The following is a 27,300-nucleotide window of genomic DNA, read 5'->3' as shown; positions in this document are numbered from 1 at the left end:
CTCCCCACTCTGTATGGCCAGAGAGAGAGAGGAGTTTATGTAAATGCTCCATTTTAATTATATTAGTAGGACGGCCCTATTCTCTGCCCAATAAAAATGGACCAGGGCTGACACCTGAGTTATAAACACAGGAAGGATCCCAAAGCACTAATCACAAACTACCAGAAAAAAGCCAACAGGCATCTGCAAGAGACGCAATGACCTCCAATAACGCTGAACTGCCAGGAGAGGTGAAGGGCGACCCGGCTGAGCTCATGGCATCTTTACATCTGATGCCCACACCGTTACCCAATCCTGAGATCAAGTACAATAAGGTTTGTGGGTGTGCGTATGTGTGTTTTAACCTGATATTAATAACTGTAAAGTTTCTGAAACTCTCTGAACGGATAATGCAAACTTCGATTAGATGACACATTTAATTTTTTCCTGATTGCGCGAAAACAAAACTTAGATGACGCAAAGTACACCACTTGTCATTGATAACGCACTTCATTCATTTTAACCGATGTTATTCCCATTCATTTAATCTTGTCTAAGTTATTCTATCTAATATAATTATGGTCCATATTAAGTACAGTTGTTGATTTTAGTCAATAAGAAGGCTAGGTGTTGTTTCACTTTTGTAGTTTTGGATGTCTTTGTTTCCATAATGATTTCCTATTTGAAAGTCAAGATACGCTCCTAAGTGTTTGTTTTTGAGTATACTGATTATCCGGTTTTTATTAAGATTCAATTGTATTTCTCTTTAGTCTGATTACATTTTAAATAGTTTTGTCTCGAACAGGTTGTTTACGGGTTTTTATTATCATTATGTGTCAGAAGCATTTCGGTGATGAGTTGGTGCGCGAACTTTTTTTTTTCTTTTTTTTTGTTTATTCGATAGTTAAACATTTTTATGTTGCGGGTTTTTTTTAAGGCTTACACATCTAAAGTCCAGCGTCAACTTTATTAATTATTTATTTATGTTGTGATTTAAGTGTTGGACGCGATTTTACCATTCACCTAACGTGTCCAATAATGTGATCTGCGCAAAAGTTTTCCCAAACGTGTCTACACGTCTACAAAGTTCAGGGACTCTGCTATCAAATGCACGTGCTACAACCCAAAATATGTTTCAAATTTGCTTTTGGTTTGAGCATAACAAAAGCTTTGATTTACGCTTGAAAATTGCTGTTGGATAAAAAGTATCAGACAATGATAAGGCGGCAAACTGCACACTTTCAAGGCTGAACTTTCACATTCGTTTAAACATTACTTCTAAGCTTTTTAAGATTAAAAGTAACTTCAGCCCTTTGGTATGTTATTTTAATAAGGCCATCCCATATTATCCTACCTTTAACAAACAAGAAGTGCTGATTCATCCCATAAAACGAGAAATGATCATTTATCACAACTCTTCTTTTGTTGGATAGATCAACTTTAATTCTTCAATTTTACCTTTAATAATTTTATTACTCTTATAAGTGGAAAACCAGGCGAAAGTGCAGTACAGGGCAATAATCACTCCGGTAATGACAGCAAAGTTCACTCAGAGCAAGAGCACAAAACACCTGTGATATACACACCCTCCTGTTCAGAAAGTGATTCTGTAGCTCAACTGAAAAAAAATGGTCATAGATTTTAATCAAATGTATATATTGAATGCTGCTTTGTATAAAAGTTACTGCCAAGTGTCTACATTTAAATGTTTTTTTCTCATTGCAAACCTTCTTTCAAAAGAAGATGGGAGTGTGAACAGGAATTTGAACTATCCAGTGAGTGGTGTAAAGGTGTGTGTGAGTGTAGGGTACTGGTGGTGATGTGTATTCTCTCTCTCTCTCTCTCTCTCTCTCTCTCTCTCTCTCTCTCTCTCTCTCTCTCTCTCTCTCTCTCTCTCTCTCTCTCTCTCTCTCTCTCTCTCTCTCTTTCTCTCTCTCTCTCTCTTCCCCACCCCCTGTCTCATATTTGATTTTGTGTGCCTGGTGCAGCACAGTACACTGATGTAACAGTCCAAATATGCCCAATCAATACTATTCTTTTAAATGTAGTTAGAGTAGAGCCAAGTTTTTATTACTTGTGTAAGTCTAGGTTTAATAATTGTAGTTACAGTCCTTGGAGACCTCTTTAAGTGCTGTTTTTCTGCTGTTAATGAGCACTGCTCTATGGCATAGGTGCTGCATTATGGAAATATCATTAATGGGCATATTTAACTTCTCTTCTCTATATTTAACTTATACATATATTAATGTTCTGTAATAGTTCACTTTGCATATTAAAGGGATAGTTCACCCAAAAATGAAAATTCTGTCATCATTTACTCACTCTCATGTTGTTCCAAACCTGTATACATTTCTTTGTTTTGATGAACACAAAGGAAGATATTTTGAGAAATGTTTGTAACCAAACCGTTCATGGACCCCATTCACTTTCATAGTAGGAAACAAGAATACTATGGAAGTAAATGGGGTCCCCAAAGTGTTTGGTTACAAACATTTCTCAAAATGTCTTCCTTTGAGTTCATTAGAACAACGAAATTATAAAGGTTTGTAACAACACGAGTGTAAGTAAATGATGACAGAATTTTCATTTTTGGGTGAACTATCCCTTTAATAACTAAAATGCTTTTTGTAGAGATGCACCAATATATACTACTATGTATGAAAATATACTATATCAACATTTAAAGTGAATCAAAAAAGTGAATCAAAGTTGCCCGAAGGCAAGAATGGGAATTGGTTATAAGACAACTTTTATGAAGGGTTTTGATCCACTTCAAATGTTGACTATATCAGCCAATATCGGTCGACACAAGCAATTTTTACACACTATTGGCTATTGACAGATCCAATGAATCTGAGCTCTGTGTATAGAAAATGTAAAGAAACATCACCAGTTTAATGTTTAATATAATGGTAATTATATGAATGAATGACCATCAGAAAATGTAATCTTCAGACTTTAGCTAATGCAAGTTAATATAACTAACCAAACTATATCAGTCTGAATAATCGACTATCGGTATTGGTAAAATTTTATATCGTTGCATCTCTACTTAGTTGTGACCATGTCTATAAAAACCCAAGGCCATTTTTCTACAGCACCCTGCATAATGTAAAGGTTATTCGTGATATTTTTACATTTTTTTCTGAATTGCTAAAACACCCTGAACCAAATTCCCAGTGGCCTAAACCCATTTGTCAAATCATTAATTCTTTTAATTCATTAATTGTTAGCAAGTTTAGGTAGTAAGACACTGTTTTTCAAACTCTAAATACAAACTTCTCACTTAAAATACATTTCACACTGCAAAATACTAAACACAGGCAGGCAAAAGTTGAACACAACTTGAACAATTATCATCGATTAAACACAACAACTCAAAATTGTTCTTACTTTTTTCTAATGGTATGTTATACCAATTATATGGATTGGAAACACTCTGAGAAGCAGAGGAAGAGTATGAGGAAGAGCAGGTAATCAGTTGGACTGCTGAATTTTTACAAAATACAAATGCTGCATACCCACATATTGAAACTTACTATTACTTGCAGTACTTACAGTAATGTATTTACTATATTCACTGAATGAAACTTGTGATTACAGATCATTTTATGTATTGTTTTTTTTCTATTTTTTTATTTTTATACCATTGTCGCCTGGGGTTGGGGTTAGAACAACTATCTGTTACATTTTTAACCCAAACCCCAATTTTAAATCCAACTCCAAGCAACAATGGTTTAAAAATAGAAAAAAAAACAATACATAAAATGACACAAAAAGATGCATGGTATAAGTGGATGGGAAGAATTGGTGTATCATATGCATTCAAAATTGGACTTTATTGCATGACTTTTTGAAGGCCTGCTATTTATACTCAATTTATGAGCATGAGCAATTTTTTAAAAGTATTTGTCAAGTGTTGTTATTACAATAATCATGTATTTGGATGAAGTTCTGTAGTGTTTATATTATTGACTCAAAAGCTCGGTTTGATTTTGAGTACAGGTGAAATGGTTTTGAAGGGATTGTTCGATTTTGCTAGAAGAGTCAGGGATTCAATTTGAAAATTTGGATTTGTGTTTAAGTTTTTTTTAATGAGTGCTGGAAAACCTGTAATATTGATTGAGGAAGGCCATGTCAAAGATTGAAATCAATGTGAAAACAATGATTGAAATCAAACTTTGATTCTCCTAATCTCATAAATAGATTGAGACTTTAGCCTGGATTTAACAGACATGGTCACATTTTAAAAGTAAATTTCTTACAGAATTATATTATTTAATTTATTTAATGCTACAATAGTTGTTGTTTGTATAGTAAAACGACAGTTAAATGAGTTATCGTAGTCCTTTGTCCTCGCCAGTAAACATTTAACCCGACTGATACAAACTCACGTTTGTGTTTATTATGTGACTATCACTAAACTTATTATGTGACTATCACTAAACCGCTCGTGTGTGTGTGTGTTATGGACTTAAGATTAAACACGGTAATATGAAACTAATCTTATTGCTCCTGTCCCACTGAACTTTTACAACTCAACTTTCACTTATCATTTAAACAGATACTTGTCAAAGTCCTGATGCTTGGTAAAATGCATCAGCAACATAATACACTTTCAAAGCTTATATAATCACACATATCGGCTAGTTGAGAGGATAGAGAGTGTGTATAAAGAGTGTGTATTTGACTGGTCACGGGAGAGCTGGTCTGTTGAAGGAGGTCTCTTTTTCTTCGTGTGCTGGGCCCAGTGGGCTGGTAATGGCACTAAGGAAGCCATAAATTTGCCTCCAGTGATGTTTGGTTATGGATGTTTTCTCTTCTTTTTTCTCCACGGATGGATGAGGGAAACAGAAAAGAAAAGGTTATGTTGATAGGTGTGTGTATCGCTGTAATTGATTGGGACCCAAGAGTCTTTCTAAAAGAGAGGTGTTGGATTCCAGCAGGCAGGGTGATGAAGTGCTTACAACATTCGGTTTTAACACATAAGTGAAACAGATTCTTGAGACCGAAAAGTCTGAAAGAATAGGAAAGGGAACAGGAGATGGGGGTTGTTACTGATTTTTTCCCCCTAAACTGTGCATTTAATTAAATTCAACATTTGGATAGTCAGCTTTCAAAGCCTGATTATTTAGGCTTTAAAGGAATCGTTCACCCCAAAATGAAAATGTTGTCATCATTTACTCACTCTCATGTTGTTACATCCCTGTATACATTTTTATAAGACATTTTAAGGAATGTTTGTAACCAAACCATTTCTGAGCCCCATTCACTTCCATAGTAGGAAAAAGAATACGGTTTGGTTACAGACATGCCTCAAAATATCTTCCTTCGTGTTCATCAGAACAAAGACATTTATACAGGTTTGTAACAACATAAATGATGAGATTTTTGGGTAAACTATCCCTTTAAATGAATGTGGTTTAATATTTATGACTGTGTGGTATGAATTTATAACAAAGTGGACAGGGACTCTGAGGACGTCATGAGGAAGAGACACTTGATAGCCGTTTGTCGGACATGACTTTATATTTTAAGGGCTTAAACGTCCAGCCAGGACAGTAGTGTCTCCTGAAGTGAGGACTTTTGTAAGCTAATCTGGGAGACAGCTTGAGTGAATGAGGTAGGCCTCATCAATCCGTCAGTGCATGAGATAGTACAGATGGGAGTCAGGGGGGTTTCTGCTCTAGAAGCTGTCCAGCAGGGTGTAATATATGGCCATTTCTCGCTGTTAGGGTCAGTGGCCCTGGCTTACGAGAGCCTGTCCCATACCTCTGGAGTTTTTCACTTCAAAACCCAGCATTTCTGCACATCAAACAGCGTCCAGAGCAGCGCATACACTAAGAGTCTTGATTTATTGTACGCGGCACAGTGAGGACCCTCTCTCTCTCGCCCTCTTTTGCTTTGACTTATACTCTCCCCCCGTCCTTATTCTCTTCACATCTCCCCATTGATTATCTTTGGCCTTTTCACTGTTTTTGTCTCTTGTCAGGGACAAATAGCTCTATTTGTCTCCATATGATTAGCATTAGTCGTTCTGAATGTTTAAAAGTAAAACACAAAAGTTCGGACATATATCACGCAAACAGTTGGGTGCCATAGGCCTTTTTTGTAAGAAAAATAATATTGAAACTTGAGCTTTTTAATTTTACCCTTGTGTGTGCCACATCACAGTTTTAATGTGAGGCTAAAACACACAGGTGGAGCTCTTTGAGTTATGTAATACTCAGACTGACAGTACAGTGCACCTGTACTGTGCCGCGGGCTAATATATGTTGCAATATTTCTTCACTGTGGTCATTTCAATGAGTTATGTTACTGAAAAGAGCATAAGATGAAGTCTTACTGCCATATCTTAAGCTCCCTCTTTTCCTGTAACGTTAGTAATTATCAACAGCTTGTAGTGTGTTCGGTTACAAAATGAAAGTGAGCTGCTCTGGAAAGGATATGAAATTTCCTGTGCAGGCCGAGAGCAAGGCTGCAGGTGCCTTGTTAGGATTCATCTGGCTTTCGGATAAACGACATACATATATTCCCTCAAATATTCTCAGTATGCATTCTATATATACTGTATGTGTATATTTTAAAATGATTTCACGCTGGCCAAGTAAAGTTTGCCAGTTAATGTCTGAGCCATTAGAAGGTGCTGCCGGCCAAACAGATGTTTCGCTGGCTGTAGCGTGAGCTTTGGCATCGTCTCCTTCCATCCAGTTCCTGCTTTGCTTCCTCCTGCAGTTGTGCGAAGCCTCCAGAGAGCTTTGTGGGGCAGATGAGAAACGAATCAGCATTGTGCGACTGCTAGAACCGTTCAGGTCCGCTGTCCTCTCCGTCGTGTCCATGCACCTCATTCCCAGAGGAACAGTCGACCTTCTGCTTTTCTGCGTGATAACCCCCTTTCCTGTGTGAAGTAATGATGCTGATAAAAATCTCGGCAATAAGGAGAAGCATAGTAATGCTGTCATCACGCGCTGTGGGTTCCTCCTCCACAATCTGTTTGTGATAGGCGCTGCATATCTCACCATCTAATTAGCTTTGCAGACGAGAGCAGTCAGCACAGAGAGACTGACAGCTCGAATAAAAAACATGGGGTGATTTTAAATGTTTGCAGCTGTGGCCTCGACATAAAAACCCAACTTATCCAAAATCGTAGTACATACGGCGTGTTTTGGGGTAGGATGTACCGGCACCGGTCCAAAAAGACATTTTCGTTTTGTTTGTGTACTGCACAGAGTGTTTACAAAATAATAATCTTTCCGGACCCCCGCCGCTGTAAACAAAGTCTATACGGTTCGTTTTCAAACTCATTCCTCGTAAGTTTCTCCTCTGCCTCCAACAAACTCTAAAATGTATTCAATTTGGCCGCACAGACGCTTCCAGCGGGGGCGCCGCGAACGGTGATCAATATAAATTTTTGCACTTTTGCACTTTCTTATCCCTTTTCTTTAATCAAAGCGCAAGTATAAAGAAACCTTGAGAGTTGATTTACTGCACCGCCTTGTCGCTCTTTATCAAGTTTCTCAATGGGAATAGACAAAAGTCCGAGAGCCCCCAGAGCTCAGGGAAGACTGGGCCAAATGGCCTCTAATGGTCGTCTTTTTTAAGTTGTGATTTAGATGGTGGCCCAGTGCACCGCTCACCCAGCATTCCCCTCTCCTCCATTCCGGGGTGCCGTAAGTGTGGGGTTACGGAGAGCATAAAGCTGCCCACCGTCTGCATTCTTCCCCAGCCCGCTGGTCTGTCACAGTCGGCCCTTGATTTAGGGCATTCCACTACAGTTGCCTCTATAAATTTTAAAACTAATTCGCTCCTCTACGGGGCTTTCTGTTTTTCTAGCGGGCCCTCGGCTCGACGAGGCCACTGACACTTTTATGAAGTGCTCCAAATGAGAGTCAGATTAAAGGTGGCCTCTTTAATGCAAGAGGCCTTTGAGGACGGAGAGGGGGAGAGAAAGAATGAGAGGTAAAAAGAGAAGGGTCTAATGTAAATGTATTGCAGCGGAATCAGCATGGTACAGACTGATACCTAGCCCGTCCGCGTGTGATTTATTCCTGGGGAGATACAGCGAAAGAGTGGGAGTGACTCTCGAACCGCCTCGAAGTCAGCTGCCGTTTTATACCTGTCCTAAAGAAAACATTCCTAACAGTTTACAGCCAATTAAATTGTACTTAAGCCTGTAAGTTTACATTAGTAAACATGTTGTAGAGTTTGAAGAGGCCCAGGGCAACGCTACACTTGAACCCAGCTCTGCAGTTTCTTTGAACCAAACCTCTTCCCCGCCATAGATGACAGGAAAAGTAAATATGTAAACGTAGAGCCAGAAGACACCTTATCTGTCTGACACATATAAAAGCGAAAGATGAAAAGAATCAAACAATTTGTGTGCACACCTACCAAGACTTAACTGTTACACAATGTGTCCTTTGAAAACAAAATCGGTGTGCATAAAAGAATCATTTTTATCGAGCTTGAAAAATCTTTTGGAATCTGAGGCTGTTGTTTAACGCCTCGGTAGAGCCAGAGAGCGGCACGTGTTTTATGATCTCGTAAACGAACAGTGATGTTGTGAAACTTGTGTCTGTGTTTATCTCTGTGTACTTCTGCGCATGTATGCACTTATGTCTGTGTGTGTGCGAGTGTGTGTCTGATAGGGATTTATCTTCTCCTTTCCCCCACCTCTTTCTGTCTGGTTGCTGGATCACTCCCAGGAGAGTGATATTGGGCAGCCCTGCAATAGCACACAGTTCCCAGAGATTCCTCTCACACCACAACCATGAAATACACAGGGGGAGAAACCCCTCTCTTCCTCTCATATGTCTGTGTTTCACTATGAATACATTGCAATTTTTTATACGATTTTTTAATTAACTTTAAACGGTGGTCTCTAAACTCTGACGACCTTGCGTTTTTTTCCGGGAACCTAAAAAGAACAAACTTTATGTAGCTAATAAATGTATTTATATAAATAAATGCTCCTAAAACTAAAGAATATTTGTGTTTTTTTTCTCCATAGATTTTCATTAATAATGAATGGCATGATTCTGTGAGCGGTAAAGTCTTCTCTACATATAACCCGGCTACAGGGGAGAAGATCTGTGATGTCCAGGAGGCAGATAAGGTGAGACGGCAAAACCAAATCTGTCACAATTGCCTACATTTAGTCATCCAGCAAAGCTATTGTGCTTATCACTTTCAGTCTTTATTCAGCATAAACAAGCATTCAAAATTGGAATGGGGTGCTTTAGTTTTGTTTAATGTGGTTAAGTAAGCTAGAGGCTACAGTTCCTCTCTGTAAATCAGGCAGAAACTGAATGGAGATAGGAAACAGAGACCCAACGAACGTGCAACTGGGGAAGTCATTGAAACTCATCCGGAATGGATTGATTTCATTTGTCCCAGAGGTGGACAAACACCTGTTTACAGGATAAGGTTATATCATTAAAAGCCGGTTTGTTTCTGTTAGGCCGATGTGGACAAAGCCGTGAAGGCCGCACGTGTTGCCTTCTCTCTGGGTTCTGTGTGGAGGAAGATGGACGGATCTGAACGTGGGAGGCTTTTGTTCAAACTGGCTGACCTGGTGGAAAGAGACAGGATATACCTTGCTGTAAGTACTCTTTTCCAAAGCTTAATCCTGACTCTCTATAACTATCACTTTCTAGTAAGGTCGTTAGACTTAAACCAAATTTCTGATTCTAGTCAATAGTGGTTTTGGTTCAGTGAGAATAGGATTTAAAAGGACAGAGCCATCTAAGCAGACAAAGACGCTTACAACAATAAGCAAGTGTCTAATGAGTGCGCCTGTCTGTCTGGCTCGGGCTTATTGAAGCTTCATAGCAGGAGCTGTAGGACTTGTTGTTTTTCGAACAATTTTGATTTGTTCGTCAAATGTCTCAAACGCACAATGATGGCACATATGACCTTTGGGTGCTAACGATCACTTAAGTTAGAAGCCAAACGTAAAAGAAAGGCATTGTGCCGTGCCAAGCTTTTATCTCCGGCTTTCTTCCGCTACGGACATCTGCTTTTACTTCCCACTCAGGAAGATGTGTCTGAGGAGACAGATTCAGAAACAAGAGTGCTATGTTTATCTCCGTGTGTGTCTCTACAGAGCGCCGTGGCCATTTTGAATAAATCTCTTTCATGTTACAGTTTAGACTTGGTCTTAAATGGCCTGAAACAACAGATTTTCTCCATCCAGATCTGAAGTGTCAGAGCGAATTGCTTGGAAAGAGAAATGTGACGTCCATGTGGTTACGATCATTCTTAATATCAATCTAATCCCACGCCGATAAGAAATCATGCCTGGCTGATGCAGAGATAACAAAGCCAGGTCTCTGGTGATGGCTATATGAGTATCATGTTTCTCTAGGGGAGCAGATGTAAAGTGTGTGCTTTAGGTACGTTAGGTCTAAATGCAGCATGGGGGGTGTCAGGTTTAATCCCTACGAGCGATTTTTCACTACGCACCCACGCTCACTCAACTGCCCTTTCTCCTCCCAGACCCTGGAGTCTATGGACAGCGGCAAACCTTTCCTCCCCTCCATCTTTGTGGACCTTCAGGGAACCATTAAGACGCTTCGATATTTCGCTGGATGGGCAGACAAGATCCACGGTTCCACAATTCCTACTGGTAAGATAACATTTATATTGTCACAAGCATTTCATAAAAACTTCAACGATGAGACAGAAATTATTCGACTTTTAATAAAAGTAAAAAACACAACGCAGATCTTTTAGGGAATACCAGACCAAATTTGCGAGACATCATCAGAACAGGCTTGATGTTGGATCTGCACGAGAGCTGTGTTTTCTCCAAGGCCTGCAGGAGATGTTGTGGGGTTATGGAGGTGCACTGAGGGTAAACAGATGAAGTCCCGTAACAGTTATAAATCTGAGTGCTAATGGCCGCCCGCCTGTGGAGCCCTGCCATCGGTGGAGAACAGTGACAGCTCCGGGGCCGGGGGGGCACTACAGGGCATAGGGGGCACTGGGGGTCTGTTCTGGCTAATTTAGTTGTTTGAAAGGAACGCGGCAGGGAGCCTGAAAACTACGGGGCAGCAGACGTGCAACTCTGATGTCACGGTGCAGCCATTAGTGTGCAAGTATGTGTATGCGGGGGAGATGGTGGAGCCGCCCTACGGGGCCCCGCTGTCACATGGGCCACATGAGCAACGCAGAAGAGAGAGAGAAAGAGAGGTGTCTGCTGTCGGGGTCTCCCCGTAATTATTGTGCATTCCAACACTGTCTGTCACCATCACTTTCCTCTCTCATATGCCACATACAGTATACTGGCCTATAGCGTCTCATTCAACCTTGGTAATGTCCGTCTCATGCTCACTCTCCCACTCTCTCGTCTTACACAAACAAGCACCCATGCCGCCGCACGCTGCTATGATACGATTTTCACAGCGGGAGAAATAAAAATGAAGAATGGATGAGAACGGGACTGTAAATCCCCCTGTCAGCGCTTAAGCTCAGCACTGGGCCTTTGTTGTGTTGCTAAACCAAACTTGCATAGTGGGAACTCACAGCGATTTGCTTTATTTCATTTCCAATCTCATCTGTAATAGAATTACAGCACAAACAAACAGAATGTGTGTTTTTGGCCGTCTCTTATCTGGCCACCAAGCGAGATGAATCGTTAGCGTTCTTCTCATCCAGATGCTTTACGGATGGCGTGATCACAGTTTTTTTCCATTTTGCCCTAAAACAAAACACAGGGTTGTAGACTGTGATATTGTTTCAAAGTCTTTTGACTGAAAAAGTGTCTACTGACCGTCAAACTGTCACTCAGTGTCGGCTCACATAATCCTTTCTGTTCCGACAACACAGTTTCAACATGTTTGTGAAGTTTTCATTTATCTAAGTTCAATATATAAAGTCACATGGAGTTTATTTATTTTTACCTGGATTTTATTTCTTGCCACGAGTGACCTCATCAGCCAATGATTTATTTGGTCAGCGTTAAGTATAAACATTTCTACAGCTGCCATATTGAGTAAATACTTTTCTTTGTAAAGTGTTCTTCTCCTGTACTATCACTGGTATAAATCAGCAACATGTCAAATGGTGTATTTAAAGTCACTCTACCTTATGTTTTAATATTATTTTTTTATTCTTTCTGTCAAACAGATGGAGGATATTTCACCTTCACTAAGCATGAGCCAATTGGAGTGTGTGGACAGATTGTTCCTGTGAGTTTTGTGATAATTCATTTTTTTATTTATATTGCATATTTTTATTGTACTGCCACAAAGGTTATTAAAAAAATAAAGTTTTGATTTTAGGTTTAGTTATAGAGACCGAGCGCAACGCGTTATAATCTGAAAACCACGCCCACCGCGGGGAAAACAATCCATTCGTCTCCATTGACTTTGTATTGCGAAAGGCCGCCTCCTTGTCATTTCTGGCTTAAAACAAAAAGCAGAATAATGCCTAAAAGCTGCTATGTGACAGGATGTACATCTAACAAACCAAAAAACCCAGAAATACATTTTTATAAGCTGTCGACACCCAAAAAACGAGCGTTTAAAGACACAAAAGTAGACACATGCAACTTTCATAGTACTACTATTAGAACTGCGCCCACTATAGGGAAACGTAGTTGGTGATCCACTTTTTTTTGGGGTCGACAGCTTATAAAAATGTATTTCTGTGTTTTTTAGCTTGATAGCTGTACACCTTGTCACACAGCAGCTCTTAGGCATTATTCAATTTTTTATTATAAGCCAGAAATGACAAGGAGGCAGCCTCACGTAATACAAAGTCAATGGTAACCGTTGGATCGGTTTTCAAATTAGCATAACTGCGCTCTGTCTCTATTGGTTCGGTGACTTGTTTTTAGACTCATGCTGCACTCACTTTTCTGTCCAATGAAATCCTCTCTAGAATAAGAATGCCCCGCCCCCTTTTACCACTTACAGCAAGTGGCTGTGGTGCAAAGTAAATGTTAATTTTTTTTAAACAAGAGATAACCCCTTTGCCCTAACTTTTTGTAGTTAACTTTATTTTATTATGGAGTTTCTTATTGGTCAGTGAAGGAGGTCATGACCAATGCCAGATAAAGAGAGAGAGAGAGGAGACAGACAAAGAAAGATACATTTAATTGGAATGGGGAAGCAGTCAAAATACAGAAATAGAAAAGAAGAGAAATGTGTATGAAGTATATACTAAGAAACTCTGTTAGGGAGTCAGTGCTTGCTTCAAACTGAAATTTCCCCAGGACATTATCCCCTTAAAATCGAACAGTTTCTGTTTAGACCATTGCAAAGGAGCATATTAGGCAGGCAGTTACAAGGCTGAGGTGATATAGAAGATTGCGTAACTCTCCCTATTGAAAAATTCCCTTTGGTATGAGTGAGCGTGCAGGAATCATTAGCGAAGGAGTTATGTTCTCCAGAAACAAAGATATGAGGTTGTTCAAACGGACTCTCACAGTTAAGTTCCTGACCTATGTCTGTACAGTGGAACTTCCCCCTGTTGATGACAGCATTTAAATTGGGGCCGGCGCTGAGCTGCGGAAACACTGTTGTCCTTAAACCTGCTGAGCAGACCCCTCTCACCTGCCTGTATCTCGGTGCCCTGATCAAAGAGGTACAACTGCAATACACACACGCACAATTAAAATGCCATGAAAGGAATATATAAAATGAATATATGAAGAAAACATAATGAAATAATGACATACCTACCGTAATCTATACTAACCACGTCGCATTCATAATACAATAGTGCAATGATCAAAGTGATCATGCAAATAAGGGATACTTCATAATTCCTTTCTTCCATTTACTTTCATTCTTTGTGTTGCACCCAAACCTTTGTTGTTTTGCCTCTCCCTTTCTGTGGGATAAGGAGGCCTACTTTCCTCTCTTCCTTTTGATGTTCTGTCCATCCTCTCTTCCACAGGGCCCGTAGGGAGGTCGGGGTGGGTCTGGATTCCCCCTCCGCGGCCTGTGGTGTTCTTGGCTCGAGTCTCGTCTAAATCTTTTTCCTTTCATACTGTTTTGACAGGCTGGGTTTCCACCAGGAGTCGTCAATATTTTGCCAGGCCACGGGCCAACTGCGGGAGCCGCGATCTCTTCACACATGGGCATAGACAAAGTGGCGTTCACAGGATCGACTGAGGTAATTTTCCTATCAGATGAAAGGAAAAATCGCACCCTTTTCCCACATTTCTCCTGGTGTGACAGTGACCGGCATGACGAGCATTAGCACTCGTCGAGCTTGCCTGGGATTTGTTGTGGGTCGATGTAATGAGAGGCTTGGGGAGTCTTTAATAAAGGGGGGCTGTCTGCTGTCTCACACAAGCGGACCACCTGGCTTTTCGAACAGGTTTTTTAGCAAATGTGACAGTGAGATGTAAATCCACAGGTGGGCTGCCACCCTTCTTGATATGTACAGTTAATGTCGTGCCAGTTGGGTTCCCCTCTCATAATACACCTGAGTTCCCTTACACGCAAACAGCTTTATAACTCTTTTGTATATACTGAGTAATGACTACACTTCTGATTCATCTCTACACATCAGACATCACACAATTACACTGTGGCCCTGGAGGAAAAACAACTCTTTGAAGCAAATCGTATAAGTTTAATAGAAATTTTGAGGCACACCAGAATCCGCCTTTTGAAACAGGTCTCACTACATAACTCTGCTATGACAGCTTATTTAAAAAACAAAGTTTATTTCTAGCTACACTTGCCTTGTTGGAACCCCCCGTTTAAGCCCTTTATTCAATAGCATCTCATAAATCGAAATATTTAAGTATACGTTTTGATCCATTATACACATAGAAGTGGATTCAGTAATGTTTATAATACTAGTGAATAAGGTTTATGATGCCATTAGCTTGGCTTCAAAAAGTTTTATCATCATTGTCAAAGCACAGAGGAGTGAATATATGGATATTTGTGTGTACGCCAACACCAGTTTTCCCTCGTTGATAAGAGTACAAACAGAAGTGTTGTTTCCACAGCAAACAAACCAAACTTGCGGCCTTGAAAAGCATTCCTTGAAAAGGAACACATGTTTCTTTTTTGTACAGAAAAAAAATGACAGTTAAGTCATTTCCCAGTTCTCGGCAGTGTTGGTGGCTGCGATGGTTTCATTCTTGCAAATCAAAATGCTAATGATAAAGCAAGAATGTGATGACTGAGCCTGAGGAGGAAAGCCACACGAATCCTCACATGATTGTGACCTCACGCAGCCCACCCGCTTTCACTGTGTCACTTTCACAGGAAGCTCATCACTGTACACACCCCACCCGATCGCCGTTTCTCTTCGCTGATAGTGGCCTGCAGCATCACCACTCTCGGTGTCTGGACATCATTAGGCCGCGCTGTGCGGGTGTGAACATACACAGACTCTGAGTCAGTTCAGCTGTGTGTCTGTGAGTGGATGTGTATGGGTGGAATGGGTCAGAGCTGGGGGATAGTGGGTCATCATCATGTGGAGTGAAGGATTTTAGGTTATGACGACACCTTTCTATTTTGGGGATTTTCGCAGTTGAGCCCCTTTGAACCCCCACTGTTTTAATTGCTTTATTCGTATTACACCACGGGTCTGTTAAATGCTGTATTGTGATTGGCTGAGAAATGTTCAATGGGTATGCATTTATTTCTGATAACCCCACACCTAACCTGTCAAATGTCTTAAAAATAGGCACCAGAGCAATGTTTGGGTAACCGTGATATAAGAGGAATAATTGACTCCGGTCCTTTGAATAATTTGAAAATAATGCACACCCGCGGTGTAACGTCACTCTGCTTCGCGTCGTGCGGCATTGCACCTTGGGTGTGCATTATTATCTTATAATTCAATGGCCCATCGTCAATTATTCCTTACTGATTAAAGGGATAGTTCGGCCAAAAATGATATTAAACCCATGATTTACTCACCCCCAAGCTGTCCGAGATGCATATGTCCACAATTTTTCAGATAAACACATTTTCATTATTTTAGAAAATGTTTTAGATCTTTCAGTTTATCAAATGTAGAGTTATGGGGTCCACTCCTTCAAGTCCCAAAAATGTGCATCCATCCTTCACAAAATAAATCCAAACGGCTCCAGGATGATAAACAAAGGTCTTCTGAGGGTAATCTGCACGTTGTTGTTGTAGAAATATCTAAACTTAAAACTTCATAAACGAAAATAACTAGCTTCCGGTAACGCCGATATCTTAGTTGCGTCCACATTCAGGATAAGAGTGTATGCAGTTTGCGGAGGTTTCTCTGCTGCTGCTCTGTGCCCCCGCCCTCCGAATTTGTCATACGTCACTAAGAAAAGTGCGTACACTATGCTGATACTCTCTCCTGAATACATAGGAGTCTGAGATGACGCCGTTACCGGAAGCTAGTTATTTTTGTTTATAAAGTTTTAAATATGGATATTTATACAAAACGGCGCGGATTACCCTCAGAAGGCCTTTGTTTATCATCGTGGAGCCGTTTGGAGTTTTTGTGAAGGATGGATGCACATTTTAGGACTTGAAGGATGTGGACCTCGTAACATTTTACTAAAATAACTGAAAATGTGGTCGTCTGAAAAATGATGGACATATGCATCTTGGACGGCTTGGGGATGAGTAAATCATGGGTTTAATATCATTTTTGGCTGAACTATTCCTTTAAAGTGACACTATTACAATGATTTATTTTAACTTATCCTGTTGGTAAAACATATTTAATAACCACCAACACCAAAGCTTATGGTAATTTTATGTCATTGAATTGATGGAAAAGAGCCATGGGATGGCACAATGGCTAGCGCTGTTGCCTCAGCGAAAAGGTCCCCGATTTGAGCCCCCGCTAGGTCAGATGGTCTTTCTCTGTGGAGTTTGCATGTTCTTACTGTGCCAGCATGGGTTTACTCCGGTTTCCTCCCACAGGCCAAAAACATGCAAGTTAGGTGAATTGGAGATACAAGCTTGTGTATGGATTAACCAGTTCTCGCTATGAATATAGCCGTATAGATGCAGGAATAGCGTGAAGAATAAAGAAAGAAAAGAGGCAGGGTCAGGTCTAAATGTTTATTTTGAGTATTCATTTAACTAAACAGAGCAAAACTACAAAGTCCCAGCTTTAACCTACTTACTGCAAGTCCCCCGTACCCTGATGATTATAAGACTCACTGATTCAACAGATTATTATTACGTTCCAACAGGATAATGTTCATAACTGCAGATAAATATACAGATTTGTAACATCTAACATGAGTTTATAAGAAGAGATATTTTTCCTTTGAGTGAGGCTGTCGGAGGGGAACGAGGAGGCTTGTTTTCTCAGGTTCTTCCCCCTCTTCTTCTCTTTTTACTATCTGATGGAAAACAGAGAAAATATTCACTGTCAGTAAGTATGTTTGGCGAAAAGGAAAAATGTACAAATGTTTGTTTATGGTTAGAAGTGCTGCTCGCCAGCCTGTGAGCGCTAATCTGGCTGTGAAGGTCTTTCTCATACATCCAGCTGGAAAAGAATAGTTTAATGGTGTGAAGAAATGGCGTGCCTCAGCAGCTGTGAAGAATCTGCAGCGTTTACACGCGGGCCTGAATAGCGTGTGATGTCCACCACTGATGTAAAACTTCAGGTGGAGAGATGTAAACTGACTCAGGGAAGAGCTGCAAACGACTTATATAATTATGAAACGGTAGACTGCTGCTAAATAAAACTTTTCCTTGTGTTGAGTGAAACCAAAAGCAGACCAATCATATTTCATTGCATGTTGCTCAAATATACACATGCTTTCATTTACAAAGCTAATAAATGCGTTTTAGGGTCTTGTTTCACTGTTATTTTTTGGCTCCAAACAGTGTTGGGCATCTTACACAAACGTGCGGTCAGCTCTTCCTGTTCTCGATTAACCAGCAGATACTGTTCCACGCATTCCAGTCTTCTGGCCTCCATTATGAGCACTAATAGATATTTAAGATGTGAGCCGAAGCTCAGGGGTCTGATGGCGGCGGTGGTTGCGGTTACCCTGACGGACGAGGGCTAGATTTATTAATGACAGCATCTCACTGATGTTAAGATCTAGTGAGGTTCCTCTGTGGTGTCCAGCGTGATTAAAGCAGCTCTCCTCTCTCTCCACAGGTAGGCCAGTTGATCCAAGAAGCAGCAGGAAAGAGCAATCTAAAGCGAGTCACACTAGAGCTGGGGGGAAAGAGTCCCAACATCATTTTCGCAGATGCCGATTGTAAGTATTCAGACAGTATTTTATGGCCGCCCCCCTGTTGTCCCGCCGCAACAGTTTGTGCACAGGTGCTACCCCGCAGACCGCCGTTCTCACTTGTTGATTACATCAAAAACTGGGATCTTTTAAGATAAACGATCAGACTTTTTTTAGGAGAAGCTCATAGACGTGCAAATCAGCATATCCCCACTTCCTAATTTTTTACCAGTTAAATGGTGCCCCCAAGTAGCCCACCAAAACAAGGCGTGTAAGTTTGAGCTTTTAAATGCTTTCAGCAGCCGTGAGCATGGCCCCCGTAAATCAGCCGCGGTCGCATCACAGCACGGCCGTAAATCTGCCTGCTCCATTAACCCTTCAGATGCCACAGCCTGGCAGTCCATCTTTTTTCCCAGGTGTCCAATATCCCACAGATGCACACATGCATGTATGCATAAACACAGACACATCAGAGGAACAGACTTGTCACAATCGCTTAACTATGAACTTATGGCTCCAAGTGTAACAATAAATTATGCTAAAAAACATACTGGCACGTTCGGCGTGATTTATCTATCACTGAAATATACCAAAAACATTTCGAATGATTGACTGTTGTACACAATCAATTGTTTTATACGTCTCTCTCTTTGTTTCAGTGGACCAGGCGGTCGAGCAGGCCCATCAGGGTGTGTTCTTTAATAATGGTCAGTGCTGCACGGCTGGCTCCCGTATCTTTGTCGAGGAGCCCGTTTATGATGAGTTTGTGCGCAGAAGTGTTGAGAGAGCCCAGAGGAGGACAGTGGGAAATCCCTTTGAGCCAACCACCGAGCAGGGACCTCAGGTACCATCACATGACATGCCTTAATAAAAAAGCCTATTTTGAATTAACCACTATTAAGTCCAATGTAGTCAGTGGCGGCTCGTGACTGCTCATCCGAGGGGGCAAATTCAAAATAAGTGTTCGGAGTTTCATGTGTGTTGCTTGTGTTTTCAAAATATGTGTTTGTTGCGTCATGTGAACCACGCAAGACACTCCCTTAACAGTAAACTCTGATTATGCATGAGATTGTGTGAGTGTCTGGCAAACGTGAGCGTCTCTTTTATCATAAACCCTTTAGACGCGTCTGCAGCAGGCACTTATTTTGACAAGACATGTGATGCACACAAGATCTCTCGAAGTGCCGAACACATATTATGAAATTACGAACAACACACATGATGGCTACATACATGTTGTGACGAACTTTGCATCGTGTGCCCTCGAAAAAAGAATCAAAATAATAAATAAAGAGAATTGTAGGTCATGTTCAGGGAATAATCATCTATGTTTGGCTGTGTTAGATCAGTGCCGAGCAGCAGAATCGTATACTGGAGCTGATTCAGAGCGGCATTGCAGAAGGAGCTAAACTGGAGTGTGGTGGGAAAGCGCTACCAACTAAAGGCTTTTATATTGAGCCCACAGTCTTCTCAGATGTACAGGATCACATGCGCATCGCCAAGGAGGAGGTAAACTCACATACTGTAGCAGCAACACAGGGTTAAACAGAAAAAATAGACATACCTGTATTGTTCTCGTTTCGAAACTGCATTTGGGAAGCAACATTTAATATTAAATCAACCTGCACTTTATTTTTAGATATTTGGACCAGTTCAGCAGATTTTAAAGTTTAAAACCATTGAAGAAGTGATTGAGAGAGCCAACAACACAAACTACGGTCTGGCAGCAGCTGTTTTCACCAAAGACCTAAACAAGGCCATGACTGTCTCTGCGGCCGTGCAGGCCGGCACTGTATGGTAAGAGATATTACACAATATAAATCATTTTATTATAAGTTCAGTCCCTCATGCTGATTGGTCAACTATTCTCTCATAGTATCATATGTATTAGGTACTTCACAAATGGCCACCACTATATAAAGTAATGAAATGTATTTTTTCTTCAGGATTAACTGTTATAATGCCATGAGCTGCCAGTGTCCTTTTGGAGGATTCAAGATGTCTGGGAACGGTCGAGAACTGTAAGCGCTTATCAGTTTATCAAGTTTTCAATGCATTCTTGTTTACACTATTGTGGTTTACTGAACCAGCTCTTCTCTGTCTTCCAGGGGGGAGTACGGACTAAAAGAATACACGGAGCTGAAAACTATTACGATGAAAATGTCAGGGGAGAACTCATAAAAGCACTGACATTTATCCTAGTAAAAGGAAGTCCTTCTCTGAGGTTAACCACTAGCCATCATCCATTGGTTCTCAATAGTGGTAAAAACCACACAGTAACCACCCATCACTTCTGCATCGGAGCACCTCTTCTTCTGCATTTTCATGGGCTGTTCTCATGATCTACCCAACCATCTCCATTAGCACAGTCTCCAGTGTCCACTAGCAGTATTCATGTCCAATGTCACCATTAACAGCCCACACCCATTCCAGCTGTGGCCTCTTTTTGCCGGCTCCACTAACCATACTAAAGCACTCGGAGTCACGGTGAAGAAAGGCTGCGCTTTTGACCACTGCACCAGCAACGTGCAGACACTAACACAGACTACGACTGCTCTCTCTCTGATGACTCTGTTTCAACTCCTGTACGAAGCGTGATTTTTGATAAAGGAGCTCTGTTGTCTTTGAGCAGGGAGGGATGTCATTCTTAAACCTCATCAATAACTTGCCTTTCCACTGGGTAGAATTCTAGTAGGCATTTTAGTTCCCAGACAGCAGATGACTCCGGGCCGGATCCGCAGTCATCCGGTGCTCATCCAGCCCGGAGTCGTCTGCTGTCTGTGTTTTTACTAAGACCACTGAAGCTCTCTTGTCTCAGAAAAGATTTTGTTTCTCTTTAAATTGTATTAATTCTATATTTGTGTAATTGCTTTGATTTTCTTTTCATTGTCTTAATGCTTTTATAATGTATAACTTTGTCAATGTCTCACCCTTAGAGAAATCTGATCATGGAAATACATGTAAACACATATATAATGTATATGAGGAGCTTAGATGCAAAATGCCACCTTTGTCAAAAATGAGATAATGATATTACTGAATGCTCTCGGCACATATTATACATTCATCAAATACTTTTGCTTCAGTCTTAATCCTGGCCTCAAGTCATTCAGAAATATTGGATTATTGTCAATGTACATTTACAAAAAAAACATGTCAGACGTACATAGAGAGTTTAAATCTGAGCTCTTAATATGTAAATATATTTGGATTTCAAAGACAAAATGTCACATACCTGTACAAATATTGTAACCTAATTAGCAAAAAAAAAAAACATACAAAATTGCCATTTTTATACAAAACAAATAAATGTCACATGAATGAAATTAATAAGCTGCAATGTTTTATATTTTATATATGTGTTTATATATAGCTATACATCAGATTTCTGTAATGGATTTACCTCAAAAAAATCTATGTTGTGCATTTTTGACAAATGATTTCTCGTTGATGCCCATTTATTGTCAGGTTTAAAAAATATGTACTATGAATATAGAAGTAAAGATATAATATGAGTTTGTCATTAAAATGTTTTACTCAAAATTCTCACTTGAATTCATTTTTCAGAAAGTGTTTGATATGAGTGTAGTTGTAAAACAGCAGTATGACTTGTACCAGTTATAAGAAAAAAACATTACTCAAAAATACATTTATCCACTTCCCCTTTACAGAAATAATGTGTGCCCTCGCATGATTTTGCAAGACTCCTTTCCATTCAAAGAATTGTTTATGCTTCAGCTGTAACAGACGAGTGGGCTTAAATGTTCACATGAATGTGCGTAATCAGACTTAAGCTTAAACAGGATGAATAAAAGACTTCAGATATGGGAAAGAAGCACCCAGTGGTGAAACTACCTTAGTAGTTGCATTTCCTAAGAAACAGTCACAGTGGATTTTCCCAGCAGCCTCTTGCTAATTGATCATTTTAGTCAGCCAACAGGGATGATGGAAAGATTTGGCCGCATTTCACGGCACTTGTCTGGAAGGAATGAAAAAGACAGCACTGAGTTTTGAAATCGACCGCTGCGGTAACAGGTTAATCCTGCAGTGGTTGACCACATGGACAGCAAAGCTCACATGAGTCCAGACTATTTACAGGAGTTTACTTAAATCCAATTTTGATGGTGGGATTTTTCATTTACATTTACACATACGCTTTCATCCGAAGTGACTTCAAGTTATATGTTATATTAGCACTTATTACACGGCTCATTGAAATGCTTGATACTGATTGGCCATGCAGTTGTGACATTTGCAGGTTTGTTATTCACAGATAACAACCGCTCAAAACTAATAACACACTGTAACCTGGATGCTGCAAATTATTTAGACAGGTACAATTTAATATAACACAAAAATTTTATATAAATATCTTTTGAATAACAAATATGACATTAAATTTACAAATTATTAAACCAAATAGTGTGTTTGTGATATTTGAACGCCTTGTCTTATCTTAAAACCGAAAGTAAACAGGTTTATTTTGCGGAAGGTCTGCATTCTTCAAAAATTAGCTCATAAAAATATTAAAACAATATTTAAAGGATTAGTCCATTTTCTATAAAAAAATATCCAGATTATTTACTGACCACCATGTCATCCAAAATGTTGATGTCTTTGTTTGTTCAGTCGAGAGGAAATTATGGTTTTTGAGGAAAACATTGCAGGATTTTTCTCATTTTAATGGACACCAACACGTAACACTTAACTTAACACTTAACTATTTTTTTCAGCAAAGTTTCAAAGGACTCTAAATGATACCAAACGAGGCATAAGGGTCTTATCTAGCGAAACGATCATCATTTTTGACAAGAAAAATAAAAAATATGCACTTTTAAACCACAACTTCTCGTCTATATCCGGTTCTGTGATGCGCCAGCGCGACCTCACGCAAAACGTCATCACGTCAAGAGGCCACGGATGATGTATGCGAAACTCCGCCCCAGTGTTTACAAGTGTGGAGAAAGAGGACCGTTCCGACATTGTTGTCTGTCGAATGATACTAATTAATGTCATTGTGTCAGTTTATTGTTTAAAATGGTCCGCAAATGTGCGTTTTATATATGTAAGACATGACCTTTCTACGTCACTACGCAAAAATGTGAGGTCGCGGGGGCTCGTCACACAGCCGGAGGAAGAAGAGAAGTTGTGGATTAAAAGTGCATATTTTTTATTTTTCTTATCAAAAATGATGATCGTTTCACTAGATAAGAACATTATGCCTCGTTTGGGATAGTTTAGAGTCCTTTGAAACTCTGTTGAAAAAAACTGTTAAGTGTTGAGTTAAGTGTTGCGTGTTGGTGTCCATTAAAGTCCATTAAAATCCTGGAATGTTTTCCTCAAAAAACATAATTTCCTCTCGGCTGAACAAAAAAAAGACATCAACATTTTGGATGACATGGTGGTGAGTAAATTATCTGGATTTTTTTTTTAAAAATGGATTAATCCTTTAATATAATTTAATTTAATATTTAATGTAATAACTGTGTAATAAGTGGAAGAAATTACAGTCAGCCGGCTGTTAACGCGAAATTCAGTGTGATAAAAGACCCTTTCCTTCGTCCTGATAAACTGTCATGGCTTATTTCTGTGATAACAACCGGCTGCTTATAAATAATCCTTTACATGTTATCTGGAAATCAAACCCTTGACTTTTCCACTGCTAACACAATGCTCAAACAGTTTCTTTTTCACTGTTTAGTTTGACAAAGAAACAATTTGTATCAGTTCAAATTTCCCTTAAACAATGTTGAAGATTTTCAAAATAAAATGAAGTTAAAGCAACTTGGTTTTGCAAGTCAATTTAACGTAGTATTTTAAGTTTTGACCTGTAAATAGTTGAGATAACTTTTAAAGTTTTTTTTAAAGTTAAAGTAGCATAAAAATATGTTGATTTGACAAAAATGTTGGATTTTTTACAGTGATGGGTTGCTGTTGAAGGACTTCACAAGTATTAATTCCTTTGGCATTGTTGCACAATGGTGTCATTGACCCTTCCCTCCTTAGGAGTCTGTCAGATTGTATTTATAATTCTCTGGAGTCTCATATGATTACAGTCTACCAAGTTCACACAGATATTTCTGCACGACTATAGCATCAAATAGCTACACAGGCTTTTTAGTAAGGAAAACACAATAAATCAATGGTACATTATTTCAACATTTTTGCAGACTTTTTAACTCGGCATAAAAATGCTCCTTAGGGGTGTATTTTATTTGTTTGGCATTTCTATGAATGTATTATTTTTTATATTCTGTTACTAAGTAAATTAAAACGACCCTTTCACATAGCCTTTTCGTGTATAATGTGGTGCTGGTCCCAATGTGAAAATAATCCCAATGATCACTCCTCCTTTTGGGATCCCTAACACATCCACTGATTTCAACTATCTTGGACGCTTCCCAAGGTTAAATGGCGATGTCACATCCATCATGATCGGAATTTCAATAGCTCTCCTCAGAGTAACACATTTATTAGACAAAGCACTTATGGAGTCTGATAAGTATCATTCACTGATCATTAGCCTGTGGTCTTTAAGAGGATTTATGCTTAGATATATCAATATAACCTTCCCATCTACTGAACTACAGGATTGATTAAACATTTGCGAATTGTCTCTTAAATAGGCACTGGGATGCGTTTCCAATCAAATGAATCATCTCTAAATATGTATGGATTTTTCATACTTTGCCAAAAAGTTATTAAACTAATGCTTCACGTTTATAAATGGAGATGTTCTGAAATGAGATTGCAACATTACACCCTAGAATAATGTTCATTTGTCTTCATCAAGATAAGCTGGTGGGAACTGCAGGCTGACCCCTTTACAGGCTCCCCCTCCAGAGGGAGACACTTCTCTCATTCTGCTTTACAATTATCATCATAGGCCAGGGACTATTTTTTAAAGAAAATATGAATTAAATAAATAAATTAATGAATGTAGACCAAACTAAGACTTTTGATTCTCAAAATGGTCAGACCTCAGTACGGTCACATGTGTCTCCTCTTGAATGATTCTGTAATCACAGTGAGAGCTTTTAACATATCCAAATATTTCTCATTTTATAACGTCTAATGCAACCCACATTGATTTAATAGCTCTATACACCTGCCTTACTGGTTAAGTTATTTTATTGTCAAGAATCTCTTTTGATCGTATACCAAACCAAAGAAACATGATCCTCCTTTTAAAAAATTCCTCTACGTAAAAACTCTTACAGGCAATGAAGTGCAAAATTTCCTAATTTTAGGTAAACTTTATTCTAATGCCATTTCAGCACCGTTTGTGGCAAATCTCATTAGCGAGAGAAAATGAAGAAAGAAAAATACTTCAAGCTTGTTTGGCTTAAGCCAACTTCACTCAGACCTCTGCTCCCTTTGTTGGGAGTTAGCTAGTTTCCTCTTTCCTCTGACATCACTCTGCAAGCCTCATACAACAATAATACGGCCCCAATCGCATGACATTATGGCTTCCTTACATGCACATGGGAGGGCTGCGCTAAAATCCCGCTTGACCACAGACACAACGCACTCGGTTCCCAGCTCGAACCAGCTGCACAGCTGCCGTTTATGGGAGGAACAGAAATGGATAAGGAGATTCCAGTCTGCTACGGGGAGAAAACATTTCCACTTCCCAAACTCTGGGCAAATCGATGTACCACTGTTAAAAATGTGATGCAGCTGCGTTGTGGTCTCGAAGGCATATTCGAGACTAAAACGAACTTGTCAGTCAGGGCACCTGCTTTGCCCCTCACGCAATTAAAATCAGGAAACAGATGTTTTGTTAAATGCCTAACCGGCCAATCAATGCGTAGTGTACATTTTTGTTTGTTTAAGCATTACAAAAACACTGTGTGTTTGTGAGTGAAATATTCAGAACTGATGTGCATACATTTTGGAGACATAACTAGACATGTTATGCGATCACTTGAGATACAGCCAGATGAATTACAATCATGGTGTGTTTATTTTCTTATTTATTTATTTTAGCATCCAGACTTCAGCTCATAAATCTAGGCAAGATGATTTCTAGTCTTTTATAATCCCCAAGGAGTCTGGTTTCTCAATAATTGAGTGCATTGCCTTTTAAAATCAGTACTTTTCATTGCGCTCTTAGATCTTAATATGTTGTTTCAGCTTATTTTAAAAATGCAAGCCAAATGTGAAAGAATATGCCAATACATGCACACACAGAGAGGCAAAAATGCACCTTGTGTGTGTGTGTGCGCTTTTAAATGTGATCCAGATGTTCTTAAAGCACATGGAAACAGGTGATGATAGCATTAGCTCGGATTGGACACAGATGGAAAGGGGCTTGAACCTATTCCTGTATCACCACCGGGGTCGTAAATAATTCCTTTTCCTCAGAATGATGAAAATGATTTCAAAGTGAATTACGCTAGATCAGCTTTCTGTCTCGCCTAAACTTGCCATACCAAAACTTTTTCTCAAGCAAAACATATCATACATGTCTTATTTATCACATTCATAATTTAAGGCTGAAACACTGGCTTGTCCTTAAGGGACAATATTATCACATTAAGGAGGTCTGGTTGAAAAACAGCATGACTGAGCTGAGATCATCCTCCTGCCAAGGCTTTGCATGATAAGAGTCCAACCATACAGAAACTGCTTAAAATGCAGCAGTTAATACAAAACAGATATTCATTTTCAGCTTTTATATCTTTATGATAAGCAGAACAGAAAGGACAGCATATGAGCACCCATGTCATGTCTGCTATATGGAGGATTGTTCCCAGTCTGCTTAGGTTAGAAAGAAACTTTCTGGCTAGTGCTAAATTTAATCGGCTATGACTGGATGGCTGGTGGGTCAGTCTGTTGGGATGAAGAAGAGAGCCACTACATGTGTCAGAACACAAACACTTTAAGCAAAGAGTTAGGATAGACATTAAGCAGAACAGAGAAATATGTTCAATCCCTATAATTACACCTCTCCGGAGACAGGGATACTCTTGAACTCTGACTATGAGCTCTTTTCTAAAGCATTAATATTATAGCATTGGAGAATAAACATCTTTAACATCAATATTGGGCATATTTCAGTATAAGCCACACATATACAGGGTTTAAGAAAATGTTTAAATTGCGGCTTCCAGAGAGAGACCCTCCCCCATATCACCTTAACGTTAGGCCCCCGTCCT

At 39.6% G+C, this 27,300-nt stretch overlaps 1 protein-coding gene across 1 annotated transcript; it reads left to right on the top strand.

The window, feature by feature from the left end:
- The first annotated feature begins 116 nt into the window (after positions 1 to 116).
- Positions 117 to 21,422, top strand: aldh1a2 (aldehyde dehydrogenase 1 family, member A2). The gene is made up of 13 exons (XM_065267714.2): positions 117 to 314; positions 8,990 to 9,094; positions 9,440 to 9,580; positions 10,477 to 10,606; positions 12,109 to 12,170; positions 13,441 to 13,569; positions 13,990 to 14,103; positions 18,064 to 18,166; positions 18,799 to 18,983; positions 19,484 to 19,648; positions 19,779 to 19,936; positions 20,086 to 20,160; positions 20,248 to 21,422. Exons 1-13 carry the CDS (start codon positions 198 to 200, stop codon positions 20,318 to 20,320), a joined length of 1,557 nt encoding a protein of 518 aa, XP_065123786.1. The 5' UTR covers positions 117 to 197; the 3' UTR covers positions 20,321 to 21,422.
- Positions 21,423 to 27,300: the final 5,878 nt, after the last annotated feature.

The sequence above is a fragment of the Paramisgurnus dabryanus genome, chromosome 2 (assembly GCF_030506205.2).
Source record: "Paramisgurnus dabryanus chromosome 2, PD_genome_1.1, whole genome shotgun sequence".
Classification (NCBI taxonomy): Eukaryota; Metazoa; Chordata; class Actinopteri; order Cypriniformes; family Cobitidae; genus Paramisgurnus; species Paramisgurnus dabryanus.
Note: the sequence above shows the minus strand (reverse complement) of the source record. Positions and strands in the feature narration are given on the sequence as shown.